The sequence below is a fragment of the Leptosomus discolor genome, chromosome 16 (assembly GCF_034619465.1).
Source record: "Leptosomus discolor isolate bLepDis1 chromosome 16, bLepDis1.hap2, whole genome shotgun sequence".
Taxonomy (NCBI): Eukaryota; Metazoa; Chordata; class Aves; order Leptosomiformes; family Leptosomidae; genus Leptosomus; species Leptosomus discolor.
The window spans coordinates 5,640,131-5,663,090 of NC_141406.1; the positions used below are offsets into that span (position 1 = coordinate 5,640,131).

The 22,960-nt window shown below is 42.1% G+C and overlaps 1 protein-coding gene across 1 annotated transcript; it reads left to right on the forward strand.

Annotated features, from left to right (window-relative positions):
- The first annotated feature begins 3,581 nt into the window (after positions 1-3,581).
- SMPD4 (sphingomyelin phosphodiesterase 4) lies at positions 3,582-22,199 on the forward strand. Its single transcript, XM_086474046.1, has 19 exons — positions 3,582-3,620; positions 3,919-4,005; positions 4,506-4,648; positions 4,782-4,857; positions 5,731-5,839; positions 6,433-6,485; positions 7,059-7,210; positions 8,576-8,708; positions 9,361-9,432; positions 12,977-13,066; positions 15,598-15,743; positions 16,206-16,296; positions 17,320-17,420; positions 17,720-17,883; positions 18,479-18,684; positions 19,255-19,488; positions 20,254-20,385; positions 21,213-21,341; positions 21,806-22,199. The coding sequence occupies exons 1-19, from the start codon at positions 3,582-3,584 to the stop codon at positions 22,130-22,132; spliced, it is 2,484 nt and encodes an 827-aa protein (XP_086330172.1). The 3' UTR covers positions 22,133-22,199.
- Positions 22,200-22,960: the final 761 nt, after the last annotated feature.

A 22,960-nucleotide genomic window follows, 5' to 3' on the forward strand; every position in this document is an offset into this window, starting at 1 on the left:
CTCCAGTAGTGCACAAGTGCAACAGTCTCGTATTTCATAAGGATGAATTTTTATAACCTGAAGAGGAATCCACAGAAAGTCCTATCCTATGAGAATCCATACTTTTCTGTAAGATTCTACACTAGATATGTATTTATTTACCTTGAGAGAGAAGGTTAATATTTAAAAATTTTGTCCTGGCTAAATAAATTAAACATACAATAGACTGCTCAAAGAGCTATACAGTAAAAGTAGGCAGACGTGGATACACTGCAATGGTTAAACACATCCTAAGAGCCTGCTGAAGTTTCATTCAGAAACATACAATGAGTGGGTTAATGTTTTCTCAGACTACAAAGGAAGTCTCATCTTTACCCATGTGAAACTTTGACTCACAGCCTTAACAGGTCTGTGCACGTCAGGGACAGTATAATGTTGATGACTGCAGGAGCCTAACAGCTTTGGAAAGAGAAGTTGCTTCAGTTGGACCAGAAACATTATCACAGTTCCCAAAACTCCCCTTTTATCCTCACCTGTACGACTCCAGGCTCTGTTCCAGCTGAATCTCATTAACTGGTAGTCTGGTTTTGCTCCCATCACAGCTGAACAGACTATATGTTTTCTACTCATTTCATCCATCCCTGACATATCAACACCCAAACAACTCTCCAGCCAAAAGAACACATTTGACAGAGTTCTTCGCTATTATGACACTCTAACCTGTCCTTACAGGAAGAGATTGAATTAATTCTGCGCAAGCAACAAGATATGTCTAATTTATCAGAAACCTATGCTATTTCTTTAAATTAGATTATTTCTAATTTATCTTCATCTCTCAGATTCATTGATTAACATAATCAGGTTGAAGTTACGGTGACTTCTTCCCATCTTGGACTTGTCATTTGCTGCATCTGAGTCAGACTTCAAGAGTGCCCAAAAGCTTGCCCTTCTTGTTGGCATGGCTTAAAGACAGCTACAATTTGGGAGAAATGGGGAAAAAGAAACCTGGGTAAGTGGCATATCAGCAGCTGACATGTCTTTTCTGTCCCTCTGTCTCTCCATCCACAAAATGGGAAAAAATACGTCTACAATCCCGATAGATACATTTGAAAACACTCTATGTAAGGGTGATAATGGACCTATACTATTGATTTCGTAGGCTCCAGATCAGAGCTATAAATATAAACAGACTGTCTTTCCACAGTTCTGCTCAGCAGTTCCCCTAGTTATTAAAATAATTTGATAAATTTCTCCCATGTGGTTATTTTATTAACTTGCACAAGTATTACTGAGCCATCCCTACCAAGCACCTCCACGGTTCTGTTACCACTTATTCACCCAATCATTTATTTCTTGCTGTCTTCTTTCTCCAGTTCTATCACTCACGGAAAATACATCAGCCCTACTGTGTCCTTAGCTTCTGGCAATCACACCCGTAACGTTTATAGCTAAACAAACACATTGCAGAAGCTTTGCTATCGAGTCCTAACAGCTTTTTCTGGAGCTAAAATAGCTCTTTATCCCCACCTGGAGGAAGGACCGGCCCTTCAAGGAAAAGTGTCCACTCGCAGCCAGAGCCAGTCTCCATCTGCAAACGGAGTTTTAAACCACGGCCAACATCCCACCCAGGCCACAGCTCAAACCATGCTATTCGATCACACTTCTTGTTTGTGTGAAAGACTTCTTCTGTCATCTGTTACCAGCTTGCTACATTCAAAATACTGGACATTTGCTTAAAAAAACCCATATAGAATATAAAAAAGGAAAGGAATAAGCAAATTAACTGCCTGGCAAAACTCCCAATGTGGCTGTCTGAAAAGCTGTTAACTTGCCTTTTCAGCAGTCAGGAGCTGGATTGCTCTACTGCCACTGGAGCTGCCGCCTTCCCTCCTCTTACTTACCGCCGAGAGCAAAAAGCAGTTTGAGATCCAGTTTGGGAAAAGCAGATCGGAGTGGAAGCACATGTTAATACCGAGAAATAACGTATCCTTTGTAATTCTGATCCTGTAAATGATTATGTAAGTATTGAATCGTTTTACACTGGTAAATAATCCTCTTAAACTGGATGAATAAATTCACCTTGCAGGGTCAGAGCCGATGTCACAAAAGGAATTCCTCTGTTGTTCTCTCTAACACAACTTTTTACTTTTTGTTCCAGTGTTAATGACAGCTGTGGAGTATGAGACCACATCATTTTGTTTAACCTCCCACACAACCTAAACCAGTCCGTTTCACTCAACTATTCCTGGACCTCCTTGCATAAAACAATCAAAATGATCAAGAAAATCTGCATTTTACCCACACCAGTCTTTTCTGACAAAACCTGTAAATCTTGTCACAAAACCAAACTTGTCTGAGCAGGATTACTTTCTGTAATCATGTTCACTGGTGTGAATTATATAGCTGTCTGGTATTTTATAAAATTAATTATTCTTTTCTAGATCTCTGACTGGAATTATCTCCCAATACTGGCACAACACGAGCATTCCTCCGGTTTTATGGAATTTCCCTCAAATTCCCAATTAGGAAAAAAGAAAAAAAGAGCAGCAGATAGTTTTTCTGTCTTGGACACAAACAGGGCTTTGCTATTAAACATAACATCTTGCTTCCTTCTAAATATGAATCATAAGCATATGTCAAACACTCTTCTGCATTATTAGCAATTTTAATTTTACTATCTTCCAGTGGGATATTACCATCACAAGGATTCCTTTTGCTCTCCTTGCACACGAAGTGATTATCCTTACCTCTATAACCATCTATTTTTCCTGGCGACTTCAGCTTCCCTTATCAATTCTCTTAACTTGAAACGTGCAATTACTGTCTCCTATGGCTCAGCTGATGTACGCAGCTCTCTTTTCTAGCAGTCTCGTGCCACAGCTACCTCATTTTCTGACATAGTTTCCTGGCCTTTTAATATACTTCTATTTAAAAGCTACTTTTCCTCCACAATATTGTGATGTTCTGTGAACACACCGTTTCTAAATTCGCCCACGGTTTGGATGAGAACTGTCCTTTTCAGCCGTCAGGAAGGACGTTTTACCAACGAGGTCTCTCTCTGTCCGCACCGCTTTTCATCTGCTCACCAGATGCTCTCTCCAGACACCAGCACCTGAGCAAATGGCGGCTTCTGCCTCTCCACCACCAACCCCCAAGCCCCCGGGCCCTTGCCTGACCCCCCGCGGCCCCTCTTCTCTTGCCACACGGCTCATTGCCAACAGCTCTGCAGGTACGGCCGCCAAGGGAACCCCCAGAGCTCCCCGCAGCCCCCCGCAAAGCACACGGGTTCTCGGGACGGGGCCGGAGCCGCCCCGCAGGCCGGGCTGCGGCCTCCCTCAGCGCGGCCATGTTGGAGCGGGAACCGCGCTGGGCCCGTCCCCATGGCAACAGAGGCGCGCTCCCCGCCGCCAGGCGCCGCGGCCGCAGCGGGTGTCGTCACCGCGGCGCGCAGGGCGACGGTGGTGACGCAGGGCGGCTGCGCCGGCGGCAGCGCGGGAGGCGGCGGGCGGAGGGAGCCGGCGCCGCGGTCCTGCGGGGAGGCGTTACCGGCCGGTTCCGCTGCCCTTCCCGCGGCGCGGCCCGGCGCTCGGGGCAGAGGCGGCATGGCCGGCCCGCACCTGCAGCAGCCCAGCTTCCTGCTGGTGGGTGGGGAGCGGCGGGCGGGCGGGCGGGCACGGGGCGGCGCCGCGCCGAGCCCGCGGGGCCCTGCGAGCGGGGCGGGCCGGGCCGGCCCGTTTCGGTCGGACTTGGGGTTCGCGGCTAACTGGCAGCTTTGTTATGTACCGTCAAGTGACGCGGTCGGCCGGTGTCGCCTCGGCCATGGCGACAGAGGTGCTGTACCCGAGGAGCGGCGTAATTCGGGGGTTTTTACGTCATGGCCGTGGTAAATACCGTCCCTTCTGGCAACGGTGATTTGATTTCCCTTGTGATTTGTAACAGGCCACTTTGAAGGCGGATTGTGTAAACAAACCGTTTGTGCAGAGGTGCCACGATCTGGAGACAGTCATCGAGGAGTTTCCCGCCAAGGTGAGCAGTCGCTGCCTTTTCAGAAGCTGCCTGCCCAGCGCGTTTCAGGGGAGCCTGCTTTTCTCCTCTTACTGTTCTCTTTGTTCCTCTTTCTTTTATCAAGAGTTTTGAGGACCCCAGGTGAAACAGCGGGAAGCTAGTGCTTCCCGAAAGTTAAAAACCTTTTGTAGTCGTTTAAAGATTGTTTCGGTTGACTGCACTTCATCAATACCTTTCAGCCTCGATTTACGAGGAAAGCTGGGTTTTAAAATGTGGTAAATAATTGCATGCGATGCTGATGAGTATCGCTGCAACTTCAGCAGGATCAGAAATCCGGGTAGGTTCCCTCTAACTGCCATATGGTGATACATTCTTTTGAATGGAAGCTCTGCCCCGTGATAATCTGGAAACACTCACCGATAGCTGGCACACAGTATCTTTCTGCGTTCTGGTATGTGCAGTAGAGATTGCTCAAGCGAGGAACTGCACACATTGACTAGTTGTGTCTGTTTTCCCTAAAGGAACTACATGGCATCTTCCCGTGGCTGGTGGAGAGCATTTTTGGTAGTCTGGATGGCGTCATTGTAGGCTGGAATCTTCGCTGCTTGCAAGGAAGAACAAATCCTACTGAATATTCTGTGGCTTTGGATTTCCTGGATCCCAGGTAAACTCATTCATTTCAGCACAGATTAAAAAAAAGAAGTATGGTGAACAAATAACCACTCTTTGACCATGTCACAAAAGTGGAACAGGAGAGGGTACTTACCATGGATTTTCTTTCCGATACCTGTTTTCAGTGGCCCAATGATGAAGCTGGTTTACAAACTTCAAGCAGAAGAGTACAGATATGATTTCCCAGTCTCGTATCTTCCAGTGAGTAACTGAAAATCTTTTAAGAAGAGAATGTAGTTGTTGTTGCAGCTCTTGGAACTTTGCACACACTTTATATGTATGATTCAATGTAGGCCAAGGTATAGCCTCAGTGCTCCAGGTTTAGAGCACACCCATTTCTTTAAAGGGTTGCTAGAGGAGGGGAGTTTCCAGCCATAAACTTTGTAGGAGATGATGGTTGTCAGCAGCAAGATATTTGTGCTGTTCAGCCAAGAGAGCTGCATTGGGATTGTTATCCTGTCCCCAGAGAAAGTAGTGTGCTTTATCTTGGTTACCAATAGTTGCAGGATTGAAAATAGTTTTCCAAGCTCATGACGGAGCAGCGCCTTCCCTGGCTGTGCTTTGTGGCCATGTGTTTGAAGGCTAACTGCTGTCCTGGAGATGAAGTATGAGATTTCAAACAAAAATGTTTACTGCAAAACTGTTTCACTAAGTTTCTTCCATTGCTACCAGCTACCTGCTATCTAGAAATTGATTCAGATAGTTCTACAGCCTTTGAAAAAAAAGAAAAAAATCATTTAAACATATAGTAATTGCTGGTCCACAGCTCAATTACTCTAACAAAACCATCAGGCAAGCACCAGTCTTCTGCTACTCCCACTCCAACTGGAAAAGTTGTGCTGAAGGCTCTTTTTTTTTTCTTATGCCAAATACTCATTTTCAGTGAGAAAGTTGGCAGTTATCTAAAGAGTATGCATTTGCACAAGGAACTACTGCAATGCAGTAAAATCCCACTGAGCTGAGCATAGATATTGTCTCAGAGTGCTGGAATGCAGGAGAATTTTACTATCTGAAAACATACTCTGCAAGTATGCTGAGTAGCCAGATTAATATTTCATTACTCTTGTCTTTCAGGGCCCTGTGAAGGCTTCAATACAAGAGCAAGTCCTACCAGAATGCTCTTTATACCACAACAAAGTCCAGTTTACTTCATCTGGTGGTTTAGGTTTGAATTTGGCTCTTAGTATCCTTTTAACAGTTGGGTATTTAATTCCTTTTAAATGTCTAAAACTGAGAGATGATGAGCATTTCTGTCGTATATTGTGTCTGTGGTAAATCACAGTCATGCTGAAGAGTTTGGGCTGGTTAGAAATGTTTAGATTCCAATGAAAAATAAATTTGCCCTCTTATAAACCCTTGTGGGGGAATTTCTGGCCTTATTCAAGTCAACAACAAAATTTCCAGTTATTTCGATAAAGCCTGTATTTCACAATGTTTGTTTTCATAACTACTTAGTTTATGTAATGTGATAGAAAAAGGGCATGTTAACTTTGCAGCTAGTGTACTTGTTGGAAGCAGTCTGGCTGCAGCTGCACAGGTTTCAGTTTGAGATAGCTGAATGTGCTAAGAAGAGTAATGCACCTTGCCACATAGAGAAAACTCATTTACCGGTGTTTGGGTCAGTTGGAAAGCAAGAAGGTGAAGCTGAATTTGCTGTTAAGCTCTAGCAAGTTAGTTTAGCATTGGCAAAATGAAAATTTAGTGTCTAGTCAGCATCTCCAGATATCTAAGAGCTGTACCTGGTTTTTATTACCTGATCCTTGACTCTTCTTCCAGATCCATTTGAATATTACATGTTTTACTTCGCAATTAGTTTGATCACACAGAAGGTAAGTACCTTTTGCAATTTTCCTCTTAAAATAGTGTTCGCCTTTCTTCACAATGCTTTAAGAGCCTGCTGAGAATCTGTCCAGCTAAATTAACAGCAGTTTTATGTGTACTTTAAAAATTTGTTATTGCTTTGGTTCAGTTGATCGTGTAGGACCAGATAATAAACAAAACACCCGCCTCAGATATACAGTAAGCAGTCTGTCCAACAACATGCCAACACAGAGCAGGCAGTCGATTCCAAATGGGTTTTCTGCCCCTCTATCCAGTAACACCATCAATACAGTCACAACTACAGCTTTGTGCTGTGGGTATTTGGTTCCTCTCCCTGCTGTTGCCTGTGCTACATAACACTGCACTCTTCTCGTGCTTGGTTACATTCGCTACTACAGCAGCGGTTCTCTTGCAGTTACTTTACCTTTGCTCCAAAGCGTCTTTGTTGTCAGTTCACCCTTTATAAGCTCTGGGCTTCTGCTTGTCTATAGCAGTGGGTCCGGCTGTGGAGCAGACGTTCCTTAGCAGTGGCTTGAAGTAACGCTATGTAACTGCAGGTATATCCTGGGTGTCTGTTTCAGAACTCACCCGTGGCCCATCACGTCAGCCCTTCCAACAGTGCTTATTTCATCTTGGTGGACACGTACCTGAAGTGTTTCCTACCCACAGAAGGAAGCGTCCTTCCTCTGCCTTCTTCAAATCCTGGGGGAGCCATCCCTTCCCCGACTCCCAGGTAATTCAGTGCCAGAGGCAAGTTGTGGGAACAGTGCTTACAAAATACAGCTTGTTGGAACAAAATCTCTAACAAGTAGAAAACACATCTGCTCTTTAGGATCTGTATGTATTTACTATGTAATTACAAAATTTAAGTAGATTTATGTTCACTTAGTTTTACCATAAAGGTTTCATTTGTAAATCTGAAAGGTAGCAATTATTGGAGCAGAAAAGGTGTGTACAAGCAACAGAAATTCATCTGTTCAGCGACTCCAGTTGTGTTCTGTGACCTGCAACTGGAGTAGGACAGATCTGACTGTACTTGACGGTAGATTTTACTGTCTTCAGATACATACGGTATGTGGTAAAGCTGGCACTGGTGATTAACCACTGCTACAAGGAAGCTTGGATCTTTCGTTAATGTTGCTGCAAAGCCAGACAACTTGGCAGTTGGTCGTTTTGTTTCAGTTCCTGGGTTGCCATCCTTAATTGTTTAATGCTCTCATCACCTATTTGCATTTCTTCAAAACCACTGAGTCAGGACCGTGCCTGTGGCTTTGTTGCAGACTGATGGTGCTCGTAGGTTTCTCAGTTCACAGCTTCCTGCCATAAAAAGCCAAGACACTTATTAGTAATCAAATCATATAATGAGTGACTGCATTTCAGGTGACTCTTTTGCATGGTAAGAGATCAAGCTGTTTAGCCACAACTGAAAGGAAGAGGATGAAAGATTTTTTGGACCACTTACTGAAGTTCTAGATGTCTGTGTGATAATGGCATAAAAACAGATTCACAAAGTTGAAGTGAAAATCCCCCAATACAAGCACCCAGTCTTTTGTTCTTTGTAATGGCTGAGTGTGTGAAAGTCCACATTTTCAAAACTGGTTTTGCTACTTGAATTTATAAAATGTTACCAATATTAGCAATTTTATACAAGTGTAAAAATAAATAGCCATTATATTTTATATATATATATATATATATATATAAAATGCATTTTAAATGCATTTCAAGTATCAGTTTCTATGGTCTGTTGAGCCTTAGCATATACCTAGGAAAATACAGATCAGGTTAATTACGAATATGGAAGGCAGAGTGAAATAAAACAGATTGAATAGGAGAAAGTGAAAACCCCATGTATTATTGAACATAACATCAGGTCTGTGTAAGGCTGGTTCGGTGCAGTATGACTAGTGAGGTGCTGTTAGTTTATAGTTGGACTAGTAATTGTAACACGTTGCAGAAGTTTGAAGTATGTAATGAGCTGTGCAGTTTTACTTCATAAAGATTGTTTTCCAGTTTAGAAACCAGTGATTAAAAGCAGTGACACGTTTCCCCGTACTGAGGCTTACCGGCTTCAGTATTTCCCTTCATGTCTTTCAAGGTCTCCCGCAGTGCCTTTCACTTCCTACGGCATGCATCACACCAGCTTGCTGAAACGGCACATTGCCCATCAGCCTTCTGTGAACGCCGACCCAGCTTCCCAGGAGATCTGGAGATCAGAAACACTGCTTCAGGTCAGTGGGGTTTAAGGAAGAAAACACCCCACGGCATTTCTTGCTGCTAACTGAGGAATCTCTTTTTAAACCAGAGACAGTTATGCCATTTTGCTTTAGCTTGCTTTTGGAACTGAGCTGCGCAGCTCTTGGTCTCTGTTGGCAAAACAAAGAACCACTGTGAAACTGTTAAGTTGTAATTTAGAAAGGCACTTAATTATCTTTTTTTTTATAGACTGCATATCTGACAACTTATTTGTTGTTATTACTTGAGTAGGTTTTTTACAGAAATGTTTCCAAACCTGATTTTCTTTCTTTTTTTAATCTTACATTAATTCTATGCTCTAAGCAAAGGTTCAGCAAGAGAAGTTGGTTCTGTTCACCATCAAGGGAAGGGAAAGGAGAATTTGGACTTAACAGTTGTTCTGAAACAAGTTCCTGCCATATTGCTGAACTGAATTACTGATGCTCAGCAGGTGCTAACAGTATGCCAGCTTAGTCGTTTGCATTGACATGACGATAGCCTGAAACATCTCTGAATAGGTGCCTGTCTATTTCTAAGTGCAGCTTAGTTTTCAGATTATATACTATGGTCTTCCCTTCTACCTAGCTTGTGACTGTCAAGTCCTGGATTATTTCTCTTTCCCTGGCTGAGAAAATATTTGTTTTGCAGATCTTTGTTGAAATGTGGCTTCATCATTATTCACTGGAAATGTATCAGAAAATGCAGTCCCCTCATGTCAAGGTAATAGTTTGTACTTCATTCATGGGCGTCATCTGATGGTTGACCTCTTATCTTGGGGTGAATCTCCTGTTCTGTGGAGAATTTTTTTGGTATATTGGTCCAAAGGAAAGAAGTAACTTATCAGAGTACTTACATGAGTGTGTCAAAATTGCTAATCCAGTTATGAAGAATGTTGTGAGTCAGTGTGTCATCCAGATTTGCCTTCATTGCAGAAGCTGTGTTGTTTTTGTTTTGTTTTTTTGTAAAAGACAAGTTTGTGAGATGGTCACAACAATCTGAACACCAATAATCAAACTACTAATGATGGGGAAGATGCCACTGTAAAACCACAGTGTTAAATCCTACTGGGGCAACATGGCTGCTAAAAAAAGCTGAAATTGATTTCCAGCAGTGATAGCAAATGTTACTGGAATACCAATTCGTAATTTCCAAGATCTGTAACTGATTTTTAGCATAAATCAACTTAAAAAAGGAAATCTTACTAAACTGTCGTTCAGTGTTAAGTGAATAAGCCATTTTTGTCGTTTCGTATTCCAAAATACGCTTTTCACCATAATGGTGTCAGAGGTAGTTCTGTAGCTACAGAGTTCAGAATATCTTACAAGCTCTTGCTTAGATAATACACTGTATTAAGCAGTTTGTGGTGGCCTGTTCAGTAACAAACTACTGCATGTAAAAACAAAGTAAGTGTTGGGGAGGCCAAGATCAAAGGCATTGTAAGTGTGAAGGGAATTTGAAGGAGAAAATGTTGATCCTCTGAATTCCCTCTGGGTCACAGTGGGAATTTCATAGAAGAGGAGAGAAACATAAAAGCTACTCAGGATTTATTCCTGTGTGAAAGAAAAAAAATGAGAGTTGGTTGACTGAGAAATTCTGATCCTTCACTCCACAGGCTATAAAATAACAAACATATTTATATTTTGCTAGGGAAAAAGATTGGAGAGCTGAAATGTGATGGATTTTGTCTTTTGTTCTTAAAGTCAAGGTCAAAATGCAAACTCACTAACGTTGCAAAGTCTCCACTTGGGACTCCCAGCAGCATGGCTGTGCACCTGTGATGGAAAGGCTTTGCTTGAAGTACCTTTGGTCTGTCTGTCTGTCCAGTCTCTGTGCATCAAGCGCTGTGCTTAGGCCAGAAATAATGATTGCTTTAAACTTCTCTCCTCTGTTCACCCTCTGTATTTCAGATGCTCTCTTCTAACGCTAGGGAGCAGCAGTTACAGACAATGACTGTCAACGTTATGGTGGGATAGGGCCTAGGTAGAGCTTAAAGTTCTCTGAAATCCTGACCTCAGGATCCTCCACAAGGTGTGTTGAGCCACAGCTTGAGGCCGTAACTCCCTGATGGGACTTTAGTTTCACCTTTGATGGGAAGTAATCATGGGCATGTAAAAAAGGAAGTCTTTGCTCTTTGGGGGTTGGAACACCTGAATAGGGGACTGGAATTCCCCATGACATCCATAAATGGATGAAGGATCCCTCCTGCAGGACTGAGGAAAGGTTCCAGATCAGCTGGGGACAGGACTCTTCATAAGCCTGTGATGCTTAAACTAAGCTTTGTAGACTGGTCTCGGGGTGGGCTGAAGGAGAACAGTCTGTCTCATAGTTCCTCAGATAAGGAAGTAGAATATACAGAAATGCAAGTTTTGTTTTAACATAAGGGTTAAAAGCCTTGACTGGAAACCTAAAATCACCCTAAACCTTACTCTTAAAATTATTAATAATTATGTAGGTTCACTTGATTCCATTTAGCCTTCTGTGCATTTGGAAGGGGAGGGGTAATTAGTGACCCTTCATCCCTGGATCTAGACCCATTTGACCATCAGTGACTTGAAATGGTTACATACCTGTATTGGAAGGTGGGATGGGGTTCCACAGAACTTGCTGTTTCTTTGTCCAGCAGCCAGACTTGTTTGCTTTGATGGGCCAAGCTAGATCCCAGATATATGACTTCCCTGTAAAGCGCCTCAAGGAATGATAGATTTTCCTTAAACATTGTTAATATCATCACAGAGTTCTCTTCACAAGTAGAAGGTGGTGGAATGGGAATGAACAGTAAATAATTTCTTTTGAGAGGATGTACTTCTTTTCTCCTTTACTGCTTTGAATTCTTTCTGGATCTGGTGTGAACCTGAGGTTGACACTATTTGCTCTGCTGAGTTTCCCTGTTTTCCCCATTTAATTCAACTATTTTCCCATTCTTTTACATTGTGTATTTGCATTTTCTTTCTCAGATGATCCAGAGCCCAACCGTGCAGCATGTCTTTTCCTATTCCCTTCTGCTGTAATCACAATGAACCCTTAAAAATAAGTTGTTTGATAAAACTTGATGTAATGCTTCCTGACCTTCCAATGCCAGGTGCCACAGACCCCAGCACTGCATGTGGAACACCCATTAGACTACAGGCTCTTGCCGATTCCTGTGGCAGGGGAGTTGATTATGAAGCAGATGATGTGTTTGAGCTGTTGGGGAGATTGCAGTAACAATCCTACTGCTCCAAGAGGGTCAAACCAAAAGATACCAAACTGGCAGTAGAGGAGATTGGGTAGGGGCTGTTCAAAGACAGCAGAGGTGTGATCTGGAGAGTTAGTTTAGATGCCTGACAATAGTCATTGGGATGGGTGTAGTGTACATTTTTTGTTTTATGTTTTTTCATTAATTTCATACACGTGTCTCACTGTCGCTACAGTATCCTTTTCACCATCACATTGTCAAAAGATACTCTTCACCTCACTCATCCAGGAAGGGATCTGGCTAAGGCTTGCAGAGACTTCAGTGTGAAGCCAAGATGCCTTTTGCATCAGCATATAACACTATGTTAGGCATGTCTCCTGCTATTTTATACATGTGATGTTTCCCTAATAGTAAAAGTGGTTTCCTCTGTTGAGGAAATCCACAAGACCTGCAGCCTTCCCAAATGCCCTTTCCGTAGAAAGAGATGACAGAGGATTTCTCCAAACCGGAAACTTACTGGACAGGCTCACAGTGATTATAAAACGCCAAACTTTTGTTTCTTCCTGAAGAAGGAAGTATCAATTTGAGTTTTTTCTCAGTATACAAACCTGCTTCTCCAGCAGCACAGGAAGAAATGGTTTTCAAAACAGTATTAAAAAAGCTTCCAGAATATTGAACACTTTTACTCTATTATTTAATAAAACACTGTAGCAGTGTGTAAATCCTTGTAGCTGCATTCACTGGAACGGGGAGTTTATTTGGCAAAAGCTCCGTATCCCCTGCCAGTATTTGCTTTGAGGGTAGCAAAGAGAACAGTCACAGCCACTTACTGCTGTACTTTTTGGGCACCTGCTCCCAGTTGTATTTCCAAGTTGCTAAAGGGTAGTGGAATCAATCTAGTGAGCACCAGAAAGAAGAGGATACTGTGGCTGCAGTTGTTACTGTGATATGTTGTCCCTGACTATTTGTGATGTTCATTTTTTCTCCCCACCCTTCTTCCTTGGGCTCATTCTCACTTTTTTTTTTCTCTTGCTCTCTTCTCTCCTTTTTTCCCTCCCCCCCCCTTCCTTTTTGTTTCTATTGTCTCAGCTGGAGGTTCTCCACTACCGACTCAGTATCTCCAGTAAACACCACGGTAGTCCTGCCCAATCCAGCTACCAGGCCCTCCACGCATACCAAGTATTATCATCTTTTCATTTTGTTTCCTTTTTAAAAATCTTGTTCCATCATATAATCTGCAAAGTGTATCAGTACTAGCTGTACAGCAGCTTTTTCTGCTAAGGTGTGGTTTTACAACTTGATTGAGAACACTGCATTGAGATTTACTAAATTTTCAGTGAAAAACAGCTACTGAGAGTTATTAGCAAAGGTCCTGGAGAAAATAGTTAAAATCTAGCTTATTATAAGGGCTAATTGGGAACTTTGTTTGTAGAGATGCATTCTTGTAATGCATTGTAGAAAGAGGCTTATCAGCTATACTGACATTTTTGGGCACCAAAACTGGCTTTGCTGATGGCAGATTCCTGCCCCTCACACACTAGTCATTTAAGCAAACCTTGCATGGAAGGGAATTTGCCTGGCTGTCACCTAAAATTAAGGTGGGTAACATCTAGGGGTTTTTAGCCTGTGAAATGTCACTGGGTAGTACTAAATTTGTAGCGGCAATGTGAACTTGACCATTCAGTTTTGCAAAAGCACACGAGTAGTACATTTGCAGATTGTTCAGGAAATGTGCATGCAAAAACATTCCTGTTGGAACAGATTGCTGATTCCTCTTTCCCTACTTCAGCCCTTTATTCATTGGGTCTTCATTTTGGGAACGGGGAGGGCTGAGCATATGTTCTATAAAGCTCTTATTATACTATAAAGCTCTTTAGCACTGTATGGAATTGTCCTGCTGTTCAATCCTTTTTTTTTATAAAGTGCTATGATATCTCAAGGTACTGTTTAGAAAGGAAAACAGGAACTACTACTTGTCTTTAAATCTTTTTTTACTATTATGTTTATATAATTACCGTGTTAAGAAAAGAATGGCATCGTCCTTCCTGTAAGCTAAGGTTTGACAACAAAAACACTTGTAAGGAAAAATACTTTTTAAACTAGTGATGTTCGTAATGGTGCTGATCCAGGCTAAGAGGAAATTTTGCTGAGTGGAAAAACTACTCGGGTCACCTGAAACGATGTATTGAAATAGTGGTATTGGTGGTTTTGTAAGTTCAAAAGGTACCTCCAAGGGGAGCCTTTTTTTTTTTTTTTTTTAATTACACCCTTTCAAGGCCTATAGCAGAGTACTTAACCTCTCTAGTTGCTTTTGGAGATCCTGATCTAAACTCCTAGGACCAAGTAACTTCTCAGTTATATATGTATAAAAACTCTCCTCAGGACTATAGAAAACGCAGACGTACCAGGAGCTGTCAAGAATGCGAGGCCAGCCTTCATTAGAACTGGTAACAGGTTATCCTTGCTCTTAAAAGAGTCTCAGATCTGGCTGCACTACATGACTAGATCTATCATCAAGCCTTGAGTCTGTTCCTGGAGTGAACTTTACAGTATATTAAAAGTCTTAAGAGATTGTAAAAACAGATCTGCTTTGCCTCAGGCATTGGAGGGAAAGAACGCACAAAGACACACAGCCTCTCCCCGCGCCCAGCACTGGAAATAGTGTTGAATGGATTTAAGAAGTGGAAGCTTTTTGTATAAAAAATGCCTGCCAGTCCCCTAGAATCATATTCAGGGTCTTACCTCAGCATGGCTGCATTTGGCATCCTGGACACATCTTGCAGCTGTTATCTAATACACTCTTCCAGCCTCTTCCATTATACTTGCAGCTGTAACTTTAGTTTCACATACGTTCTTCTCAACTTTTGAGAAACATGAAAGCTGTGAAACTTAGAATACAAATGATGTCTTAAAATCTGCCTTCAGTAATGGATTGAGATTAGTTCACTACTCTTAAAGCAGATTACAGAAGCAAAGGAGTTAGTGCTTTGACCCCAGATTCTGCAGCAGACCAGCTCTGGTGCTGGGCACCCAGGTGAACTAGCTCTTTTTCACCTCATTCATCTCCCTGCGATATCATACACTCACTCATTTATTAGTAACGTCACTGTGGCTCACCATCAGTCCTTGTGCTACTCCCACCCCAGCTAATTCTACACATAATGATGCTAGAAATGACAGGATCATGCAGGACTTGAAGCAGTTCTTACCCTTACCGTAACTCTTTCTAGGATTATTTCTTATAAGGCAGATGAGTACCAGCCTAGGAAGGAGAACTCAGTAAAGCCAGCCAAGAGCATAAACAAAGGATCTGTTTTGCTGTGCACAGCAATGAACTTTTAACCATAATGAAAAGGCTGAATAGTCTTTTTTCAGAAAGGGGTAAGTCAAGTTCTATGAGTTATTCTGTTCTTTAATGCTAGCCTGAAATTCAGTGCGTTAGAGTACTGTAGATACTTTTTCTTACAATCCCATTATCAAAAATACGCTACTGTTTCTTAGTGAACTGATGGCAGAAGATTGACACAGCTTGTCCTGGGGAGCAAGTCTGTCCAAAATCAGGTGGCACCAAACTACAGCGAAGAACCTAGAAGGAAGACAGCGTTTCTTGTATTTCATTTTCTAATCTGAGAATATAATTTTCCTGAATTATCTCCTAGACATTTAGCATATGATACTCATTATCTTCCTGTCTCTTGCTTCGAATCTAGGAGTCATTTAAACCCACTGAAGAGCACGTGCTAGTGGTAAGACTGCTTGTGAAACATCTGCATGCTTTCAGCAACAGCCTGAAACCAGAGCCTCTCTCCCCTTCGGCCCACTCCCACACAGCCAGCCCACTAGAGGAGTTTAAAAGGTAGGTACGTGAGCAGCCTGACTCTGAAACGTATAGAGCTTCTCCTGGAAAAGCTCTGCTTTCCCTGAGAGGTTGAATTAGGTGGGTTTGATGGCTAAATACAGAAGTACATTATTAAAAGTACAAGAGACCTCATGGATTGTGTCTCTCACATGCACTAGATGGGGGGGTTCAGGAGGGGGGATGTCATGCTAGTACACTAGTCTGTATCTTGGCACAAGTCAGAAAAAAGAAAATGCTACCAGCGGATCCTGGCCAAGGTTAGTGGAGAGTTTTATCTGTATGTATTTAGGTTGAAATTCAATGGCCAGAAGGAGCTTCAGTTAAGAAAGAATAAGTTTGGGTCAGTCCTTTCTGCATTTGCATTTGTTGAAGTGTGTTGGGTTGTTGGTTAGTTGGGTTGGGGTTTTTTGTTTTTGAAGTTTGCTGCTGGTTTATACATGTGACTGTCTTTGTTTGCAGGGTTGTAATTCCTCGGTTTGTCCAGGAGAAACTTTATATCTTCCTGCAACACTGTTTTGGCCACTGGCCTCTGGATGCCTCTTTCAGAGCAGTACGTACCTGCTTCTCTAAGTCTGTACTCAGTAGAACTAGTAATTAGTTATTGCTGTTTAGCAGCTATTTCTTGGTCTTTAGGGTTTTTTTTTCTAAAGCAGTGAAATTGTTTATATAACATGTACATTTCATGTTAGAGAAAGAGTGCCAATTAGGCACAAGAAGCAAGTTGAATACATCTTGTTGAGAATTACTTTAGGTTGTTCGCTGATTTTCCTAACACTGAAAATGGCTGCTGATGGAAAAGAAGTAGGTGTTATTCTTAAAGCAGATACCTTCTTATAGGTCCTAATTTCTTAATAACTTGTGTAATATGATAGGTCATAAACACAAGTAATACTATATCAATGTACAATAGCAAGATACTGCAAATATTACCTCCTGCAAGCAGGAAAAGAAATACATCAGACCATGACTTGGTAATTAATGTGGTAGTTTAAAAATGTAGAATGTAACAGGGCTGGATCTTGCTCACTAGACCTATAGTTGGCTATATCGCCGTGTTTAAGGTACACATGTAAGGCAGAATGTCAGAAGAAATGTTTACAGAGGCCATGGCAAACCTAGTCTTGGCTTCAGTGCAATCAGGACGCCACTCGGTTTTCCTCAGGGTGGTGGGTATGTCTATGCAGAAGATGAGAGCTGAACTCATTTTAATGTAGCATCATCTTGTTTACTTACTTCAGTAGAGGTTCAGTGAATGCTCTCAGACCTGTTAAATGCACCTTAAATGTAGCTACCAACTAAGTTTTTGGTTTTTTGTAGTAGCTGTTTGAGTGCCATCTCATTTGGGTATTACAGAAAATCCAGATTGGTCCTAACAAACATGCACTTAGTTTTTTCAGTTCTTTTTCAAAGATGCTTTTTCAAAGATTACTAGAGAGAGCTTTAATCCTAAAAACTTTTAGGTATCATTAAGATAATCCTCACTAGGTTTAAAAGAAACGAATAAAAACCCCTTTCTGTCTTCCTTTCCAAAAGGTGTCGACACTTAGGTATTTTTATGTGTGATTTTGCTCAGGTTCTTGAGATGTGGTTAAGTTACTTGCAGCCTTGGAGGTATGCTCCAGAAAAGCCACCACAAAGCGCAGAGCCCTTGCCTCGCAGCGTGCCAGAGAAATGGTAAGGAGGAAAGCAACTGTGAGTAACCTGAGCCAAGCCTCAAGTTTACGCAGATCCTGAGTAAAACAGCAGAATTTCAGGAAGCATCCACCAACCTGAATTAGCTTCCTGTACAAGATCAGAGATGATTTGTAACAACACAAGCTTTTGTTTTGAGAATTGTATTCTTTTGTCTCAGTGCAAATACACCATCTTTCCAGAGACAGTATAAAACATTCCCTTAATGACATATTTGGCAGAAAAGAAAGTAACAATTACTTAAATAGCTGTACTCACAAATCCTGTACCCACTTTGACAGGGCTGCCTTCATTCAAGAAAACCTACTCATGTATACTAAGCTGTTTGTAGGATTTCTGAACAGAGCTCTTCGAACAGACTTGGTCAGTCCAAAAAACGCTCTCATGGTGTTCCGAGTGGCCAAGGTCTTTGCTCAGCCCAATCTAGCTGAAATGATCCTGAAAGGTAAATGGATATTTTGACATCTTATGCTGTCCTGTCTTATTTTTTCTTCACAATGGCTACATCTTGCCTCAGAAGCACTGAGGTGAATAGATTTACTCTCCCATCTTGCATGCTTTTTTGCCATTCAAAAGTCTGGGTGGCTTCACTAATGTTGTTGTATTGGTTTAATATGTCTATAGTTCTTTTTAACCACCTTCATTTAGGTGTCATTCCACAATTTTTCTTTAAAGAACGAAATATTGGGTGTCATGCATGCACTTCAGGATAATTAGGATACAGTAAATTTGGGAGAGGCAAGATTTGATAAGTATCAATGTCTTAAACATCATGATTCTCCACTGCCTTTGTTGAAAAAAAGTTACAGGCTTAAAATGCTGTCTGTATGGTCTGCATTTAAATGCACTCTGACATTTTCTGCTGTGGTCAGAGAGATTGAACGAAAAAAAGGCAATTAAGGCCTCTTTCCCCCTAGAACTACCTGCCTACCTAAAAGCGAGTTGCCCAGCAGACTTAAGATGCTTTTGTAGCTAGACCTTCCACAGGCAGAAAAAAGGAGAATTAGGTAAGCACCTTCACTACTTTTCTCCAATTCTAGGAGAACAGTTATTCCTGGAGCCAGAACTTGTTATTCCCCATCGTCAACACCGACTTTTTATGACCCCCACACTTGGTGGAAGCTTCTTGTCATCGTGGCCTCCAACTATTACAGATGCCTCATTTAAGGTGAAGAGTCACGTTTACAGCCTGGAAGGACAGGACTTCCAGTACAAACAGATGTTTGGCACAGAAGTCAGAAATCTGGTAAGCAACAAGTTTCTTGTCAGACGTCTTTCTTGGACGGGTGTTTTCTCAGTGTTGAGCATCCATATTGTAAGAAGTTTTCTATAAGTTAAGAGTGGAAAACTTTACACCCTGCACTACTGTATAGTTAAGTTTACTGATGGTGACTTCTGGAACCTGAGGAGCCTCAGTCCAGCAGAGCTGTAAAAATCTGCTTGCTATTTGCTAAATAAGAAGTTAACGTAGCAGCTTGCTGCCTTGGGAGTAGTACATTGTGAGTATTTCCTCTCAAGCATGCTTGCTCTGAACTTCTGATGCATTGTATTGATTAGTACCTATCTGCCAGTCAGATGAAAATAGCAGGAGGTAAAAAAAAAAAGCTGAAAAACCTAATAAGCACTTGAGTTTCTTAAATGCTTCCACAGCAAAGAACTACCTTTTAGAAATGGAACTAACAGTCTTAGCACAAGACCATATGAGCTAAGAGAGTGAGTTTGCTCTCACTGCCAGGTATCAAGGCACAGTTTTATCCATGTATTGATGCTTAGCAGTCCTTTGTTTGTCCCACACAATTATTTTTGTTTGTTTTAGGTGTTAAAACTGGCTCAGTTAATTTGTCAGGCGCAGCAGACGGCAAAATCCATATCAGACCATTCTGCAGAGACAATGGCTAGCCAGTCCTTCTTTTCGTGGTTTAGATTTACACCATCTGAGATAAATGGTTCCTACACAGGCAATGACCTTGATGAAATTGGGCAAGACAGCATCAAAAAAACAGATGAATATTTAGAGAAAGCACTGGAATACTTGTGCCAAATCTTTAAGGTACGTAACAGCTTTCTGAGAACGTTCCCTATGTGGCAGTATGAACAAGAGTCAGGAGTCCTCAAAGGTACTTCTGTCTCTCTTGTACTTTGTGGGGTCACAAAGCCATCCAGAGACCCTGCTAGCAAATTTTGTTGTAAATTTCTTTTAGGCTTGACTTTACCCAACCACTTCAAAACTGCTTTCAATAGAGATAGAACTAGATGCTCTTAATTTCTAAATATTAATCCCACTTTGTTTCAAGTGACCACTCTTTTGGACTATAGTTCATACCAATCCTGTCTCTTTACTTGTGCCTGTTCTCATGTTTACGAACAGGCAAGACATGGCTTAAATTTTAAAAACGGTCCAGTATCTTCTAAATGTAAAGAGCTACAAAAATACAACATACATCTGCAGCTATAGATGAATGGATGAACTAGGAGTAGGCTGTTTCTTTGGTTAAACTTGAAAGAACTGATTAATTTCTCTGTCAGCCACACTCCCTTATACAGAATTGACCTAGGAGAAGATAGCTTTTTGACAGCTCTCAAGGAGTAAGGGACATATAAAACAGAACACCTCTCTTGGATTTGATGAACACAGACAAGAAATCTGGAGGCTTTTATCTCCTTTTAATGTCTAACTGAGGTGCTGTTAAGCCGTTCTTGGTATTTGTGCTGTCTCTCAAAGGCTTCCAGTGCTAAGGGGTTTGTGAAGGGAGAAATAAATGAAACAGAAGGGGGTAGATCAAACACAAGTTTTAGAACCATGTTATTCTTGTAGCTGAATGAAGCCCAGCTGACCCAGATGATGATGAAGTGTGGGACAGCTCAAGACGAGAATGGAAAAAAACAGCTCCCAGACTGCATTGAAAGCGAGGATGGCCTCATTCTTACACCCCTTGGCAGGTACCAGGTGAGAGAAGAAATTCCATATCACTACCCCAGATTGTTCTTCAAAAAACAAGTTGTCCTTCTACATAAAGAGAACTGGTGGATGAATAAAACATATAGGAGCCAGCAACGTGCGCTCGCAGACCAGAAAGCCAATGGCATCCTGGGCTGCATCCAGAGCAGCGTGGCCAGCAGGTCCAGGGAGGGGATTCTCCTCCTCTGCTCTGCTCTGGTGAGACCCCACCTGCAGGGCTGTGTTCAGCTCTGGGGCCCCCAGCACAAGAAAGACACGGACCTGCTCGAGCAGGTCCAGAGAAAGATCCCAAAGATGCTCAGGAGGCTGGAGCAGCTCCCCTGTGAGCACAGGCTGAGAGAGTTGGGGGTGTTCAGCCTGGAGAAGAGAAGGCTCTGGGGAGACCTTACAGTGGCCTTGCAGGGCTGAAAGGGGGCCTACGGGAAAGGTGGGGAGAGACTCGTGATCAGGGGGTGTAGCGATAGGATGAGGGGTAATGGTTTCAAACTGAAAAAGGGGAGATTTAGATTAGATAAAAGGAAGAAGTTGTTCACTACAAGAGTGGTGAGACACTGGCACAGGCTGCCCAGAGAAGCTGTGGCTGCCCCCTCCCCGGCAGTGTTCAAGGCCAGGCTGGATGGGGCTTGGAGCAACCTGGTCTGGAAGGTGTCCCTGCCCATGGCAGGGGGTTGGAACTAGATGGTCTTTAAGGTCCCTTCCAGCCCAAACCATTTTGCGATTCCATAAAATGCAGCTTACCTGGGGCTGAGAGGTGCCTGTATAAAGGTGTTTCAGATGGGAGCTACAAGATAAGGGGTTTATTTCCCTGTTTCTAGATCATAAATGGCTTACGCAGATTTGAGGTGCAGTATCAAGGAGATACTGAGCTCCAGCCCATCCGAAGCTACGAAAACGCCACTCTTGTCCGCCTCCTGTTTCGTTTATCCTCAGTGCTTAACGAAAGGGTAGGTACAGCACTGCCTCCTCCTGTATTTTCCATGGCAAATTTCTGTTCTTCGCTGCACTTGCACACATACAACACTCAGCTTGTTCTTGCTGTGTCTCCTTTAGTCTGGATGGGTATTTTCTAATGGGATCAGGCCTGCTTCTCTACCTGTAGTTCTGCTTTGCCTACACAAAACATTAATAAAAAGCATTTTAAATACTCCGTTGTTCATCAAGCATAAAGAATGTATCATCCAGAATGAGTATTTCCAAAACAGGAAAAGCAAATCTTTTTTTTCCTATATGTATGATATAGATACAAGGCAAGTCTGCACTAAAGCAGTTGACTGTTTAAAAGTGCATTTTGATTTCCCCCCCCTCCTATTATGATCCTATAAATGGAGAAAATTGTAAAATAAGTTACACTTAACTTTATGACAGTAGTTGCAGCAGCATACTCACATTTAAACTTTTCTTACCTCAGTTTGCTGATCAGATGGACGTGCTTTGCTCTAGAGAAGATTTTGTTGGCAGACTTTGTCGCTATCATCTTACCAACCCCCACCTCGTACAGAAAATCAGGTATAGTCCCGTGGTGAAGGACAGAACAAGCCAGAACTGGGGACCAAGAATCAGCCTGAGGTTTCTGGCTAGCTACAGGACTCTCATTTCCTTGCTGATGATCTACTTCATTGCATCCTGGTTTTACATTGGGCCACTGGGCTGCACATTCATTATCCTGATTGGATATTTTCTTTATGCTGTAATAATGACTTTTTTCTGTGAAGGATGGAAACCACATGAACACTAATTTCCTTCTCTTGGCTTACACTTGTAAAAATAAATGTTTTAAGGATTCAATGACTAGGAAGAACTGATATGAGAATTCAAACATTTTAAAGTATTTTTTAATATTAAAGTTAATTGAGTTTTATAAACAATTATGTGGTCTTGTGGAGTGGAGATAATGTAAATTTTATTTTTATAAAAGTCCTCCTATAGAATCTGGTGAATGCCTTTTTTTTTTTTTTTTTTTTTTTGAAAGGGGAAGAATGAGCCATCAGTATATACCAAAGTGAACCATGCCAGATGTAGAAACATTTTTGATTCAGCAATAACTGCATTGAAGCCTCTTGCACTGTTCTAAACTAAGGATGAGCTGTAGGACTCACTCATGATGCTCACAGGCAGAGCAGTTACAAAGGCAACAGAAACAGCAGTGCACCAAGACATTTATAGGAAGTTGCACTGATAGGAAAAAACCCGAACAAACAGAAGAGGGACAAGACAAGTGGCATCTCAGAGCCCAGGGTTGGGCTTAAACCTCCTCTTCCCTGCCTGGGGTCTTCCCAGCCCAGGCAGGTTTATGCCTTCTACCTCACCAACCACTTCTCATGTGTTTGCACCTCTTCTGGAGCCACTGTGCTCAGCAGGGTATTAACACTTGCTTTTAAAAACAGAAGTCACTGCTGTGTTTCCTCTCTAACCTTACCCTAACTAACCTGGCAGTTTTGGCCAGCAGGTAGCTGCATTCTTCTCTTGGAGTTCAACACATACTTTGTTGTCCTCTCCCGACATGGCAAGAAATCCCCTTTTGCTCCATCAAAGCTTAAGGAATCCCTCCGTTCCCATCTCAAGC

Bases quoted from the DNA above. Each gene is read 5' to 3' on its own strand.
- SMPD4 (XM_086474046.1), top strand. From the start codon at position 3,582: ATGGCCGGCCCGCACCTGCAGCAGCCCAGCTTCCTGCTG. The intron at 4,649-4,781 runs GTAAACTCATTC...ACCTGTTTTCAG, and splicing joins TTGGATTTCCTGGATCCCAG to TGGCCCAATGATGAAGCTGG. The intron at 17,884-18,478 runs GTAAATGGATAT...CTCCAATTCTAG, and splicing joins AGCTGAAATGATCCTGAAAG to GAGAACAGTTATTCCTGGAG.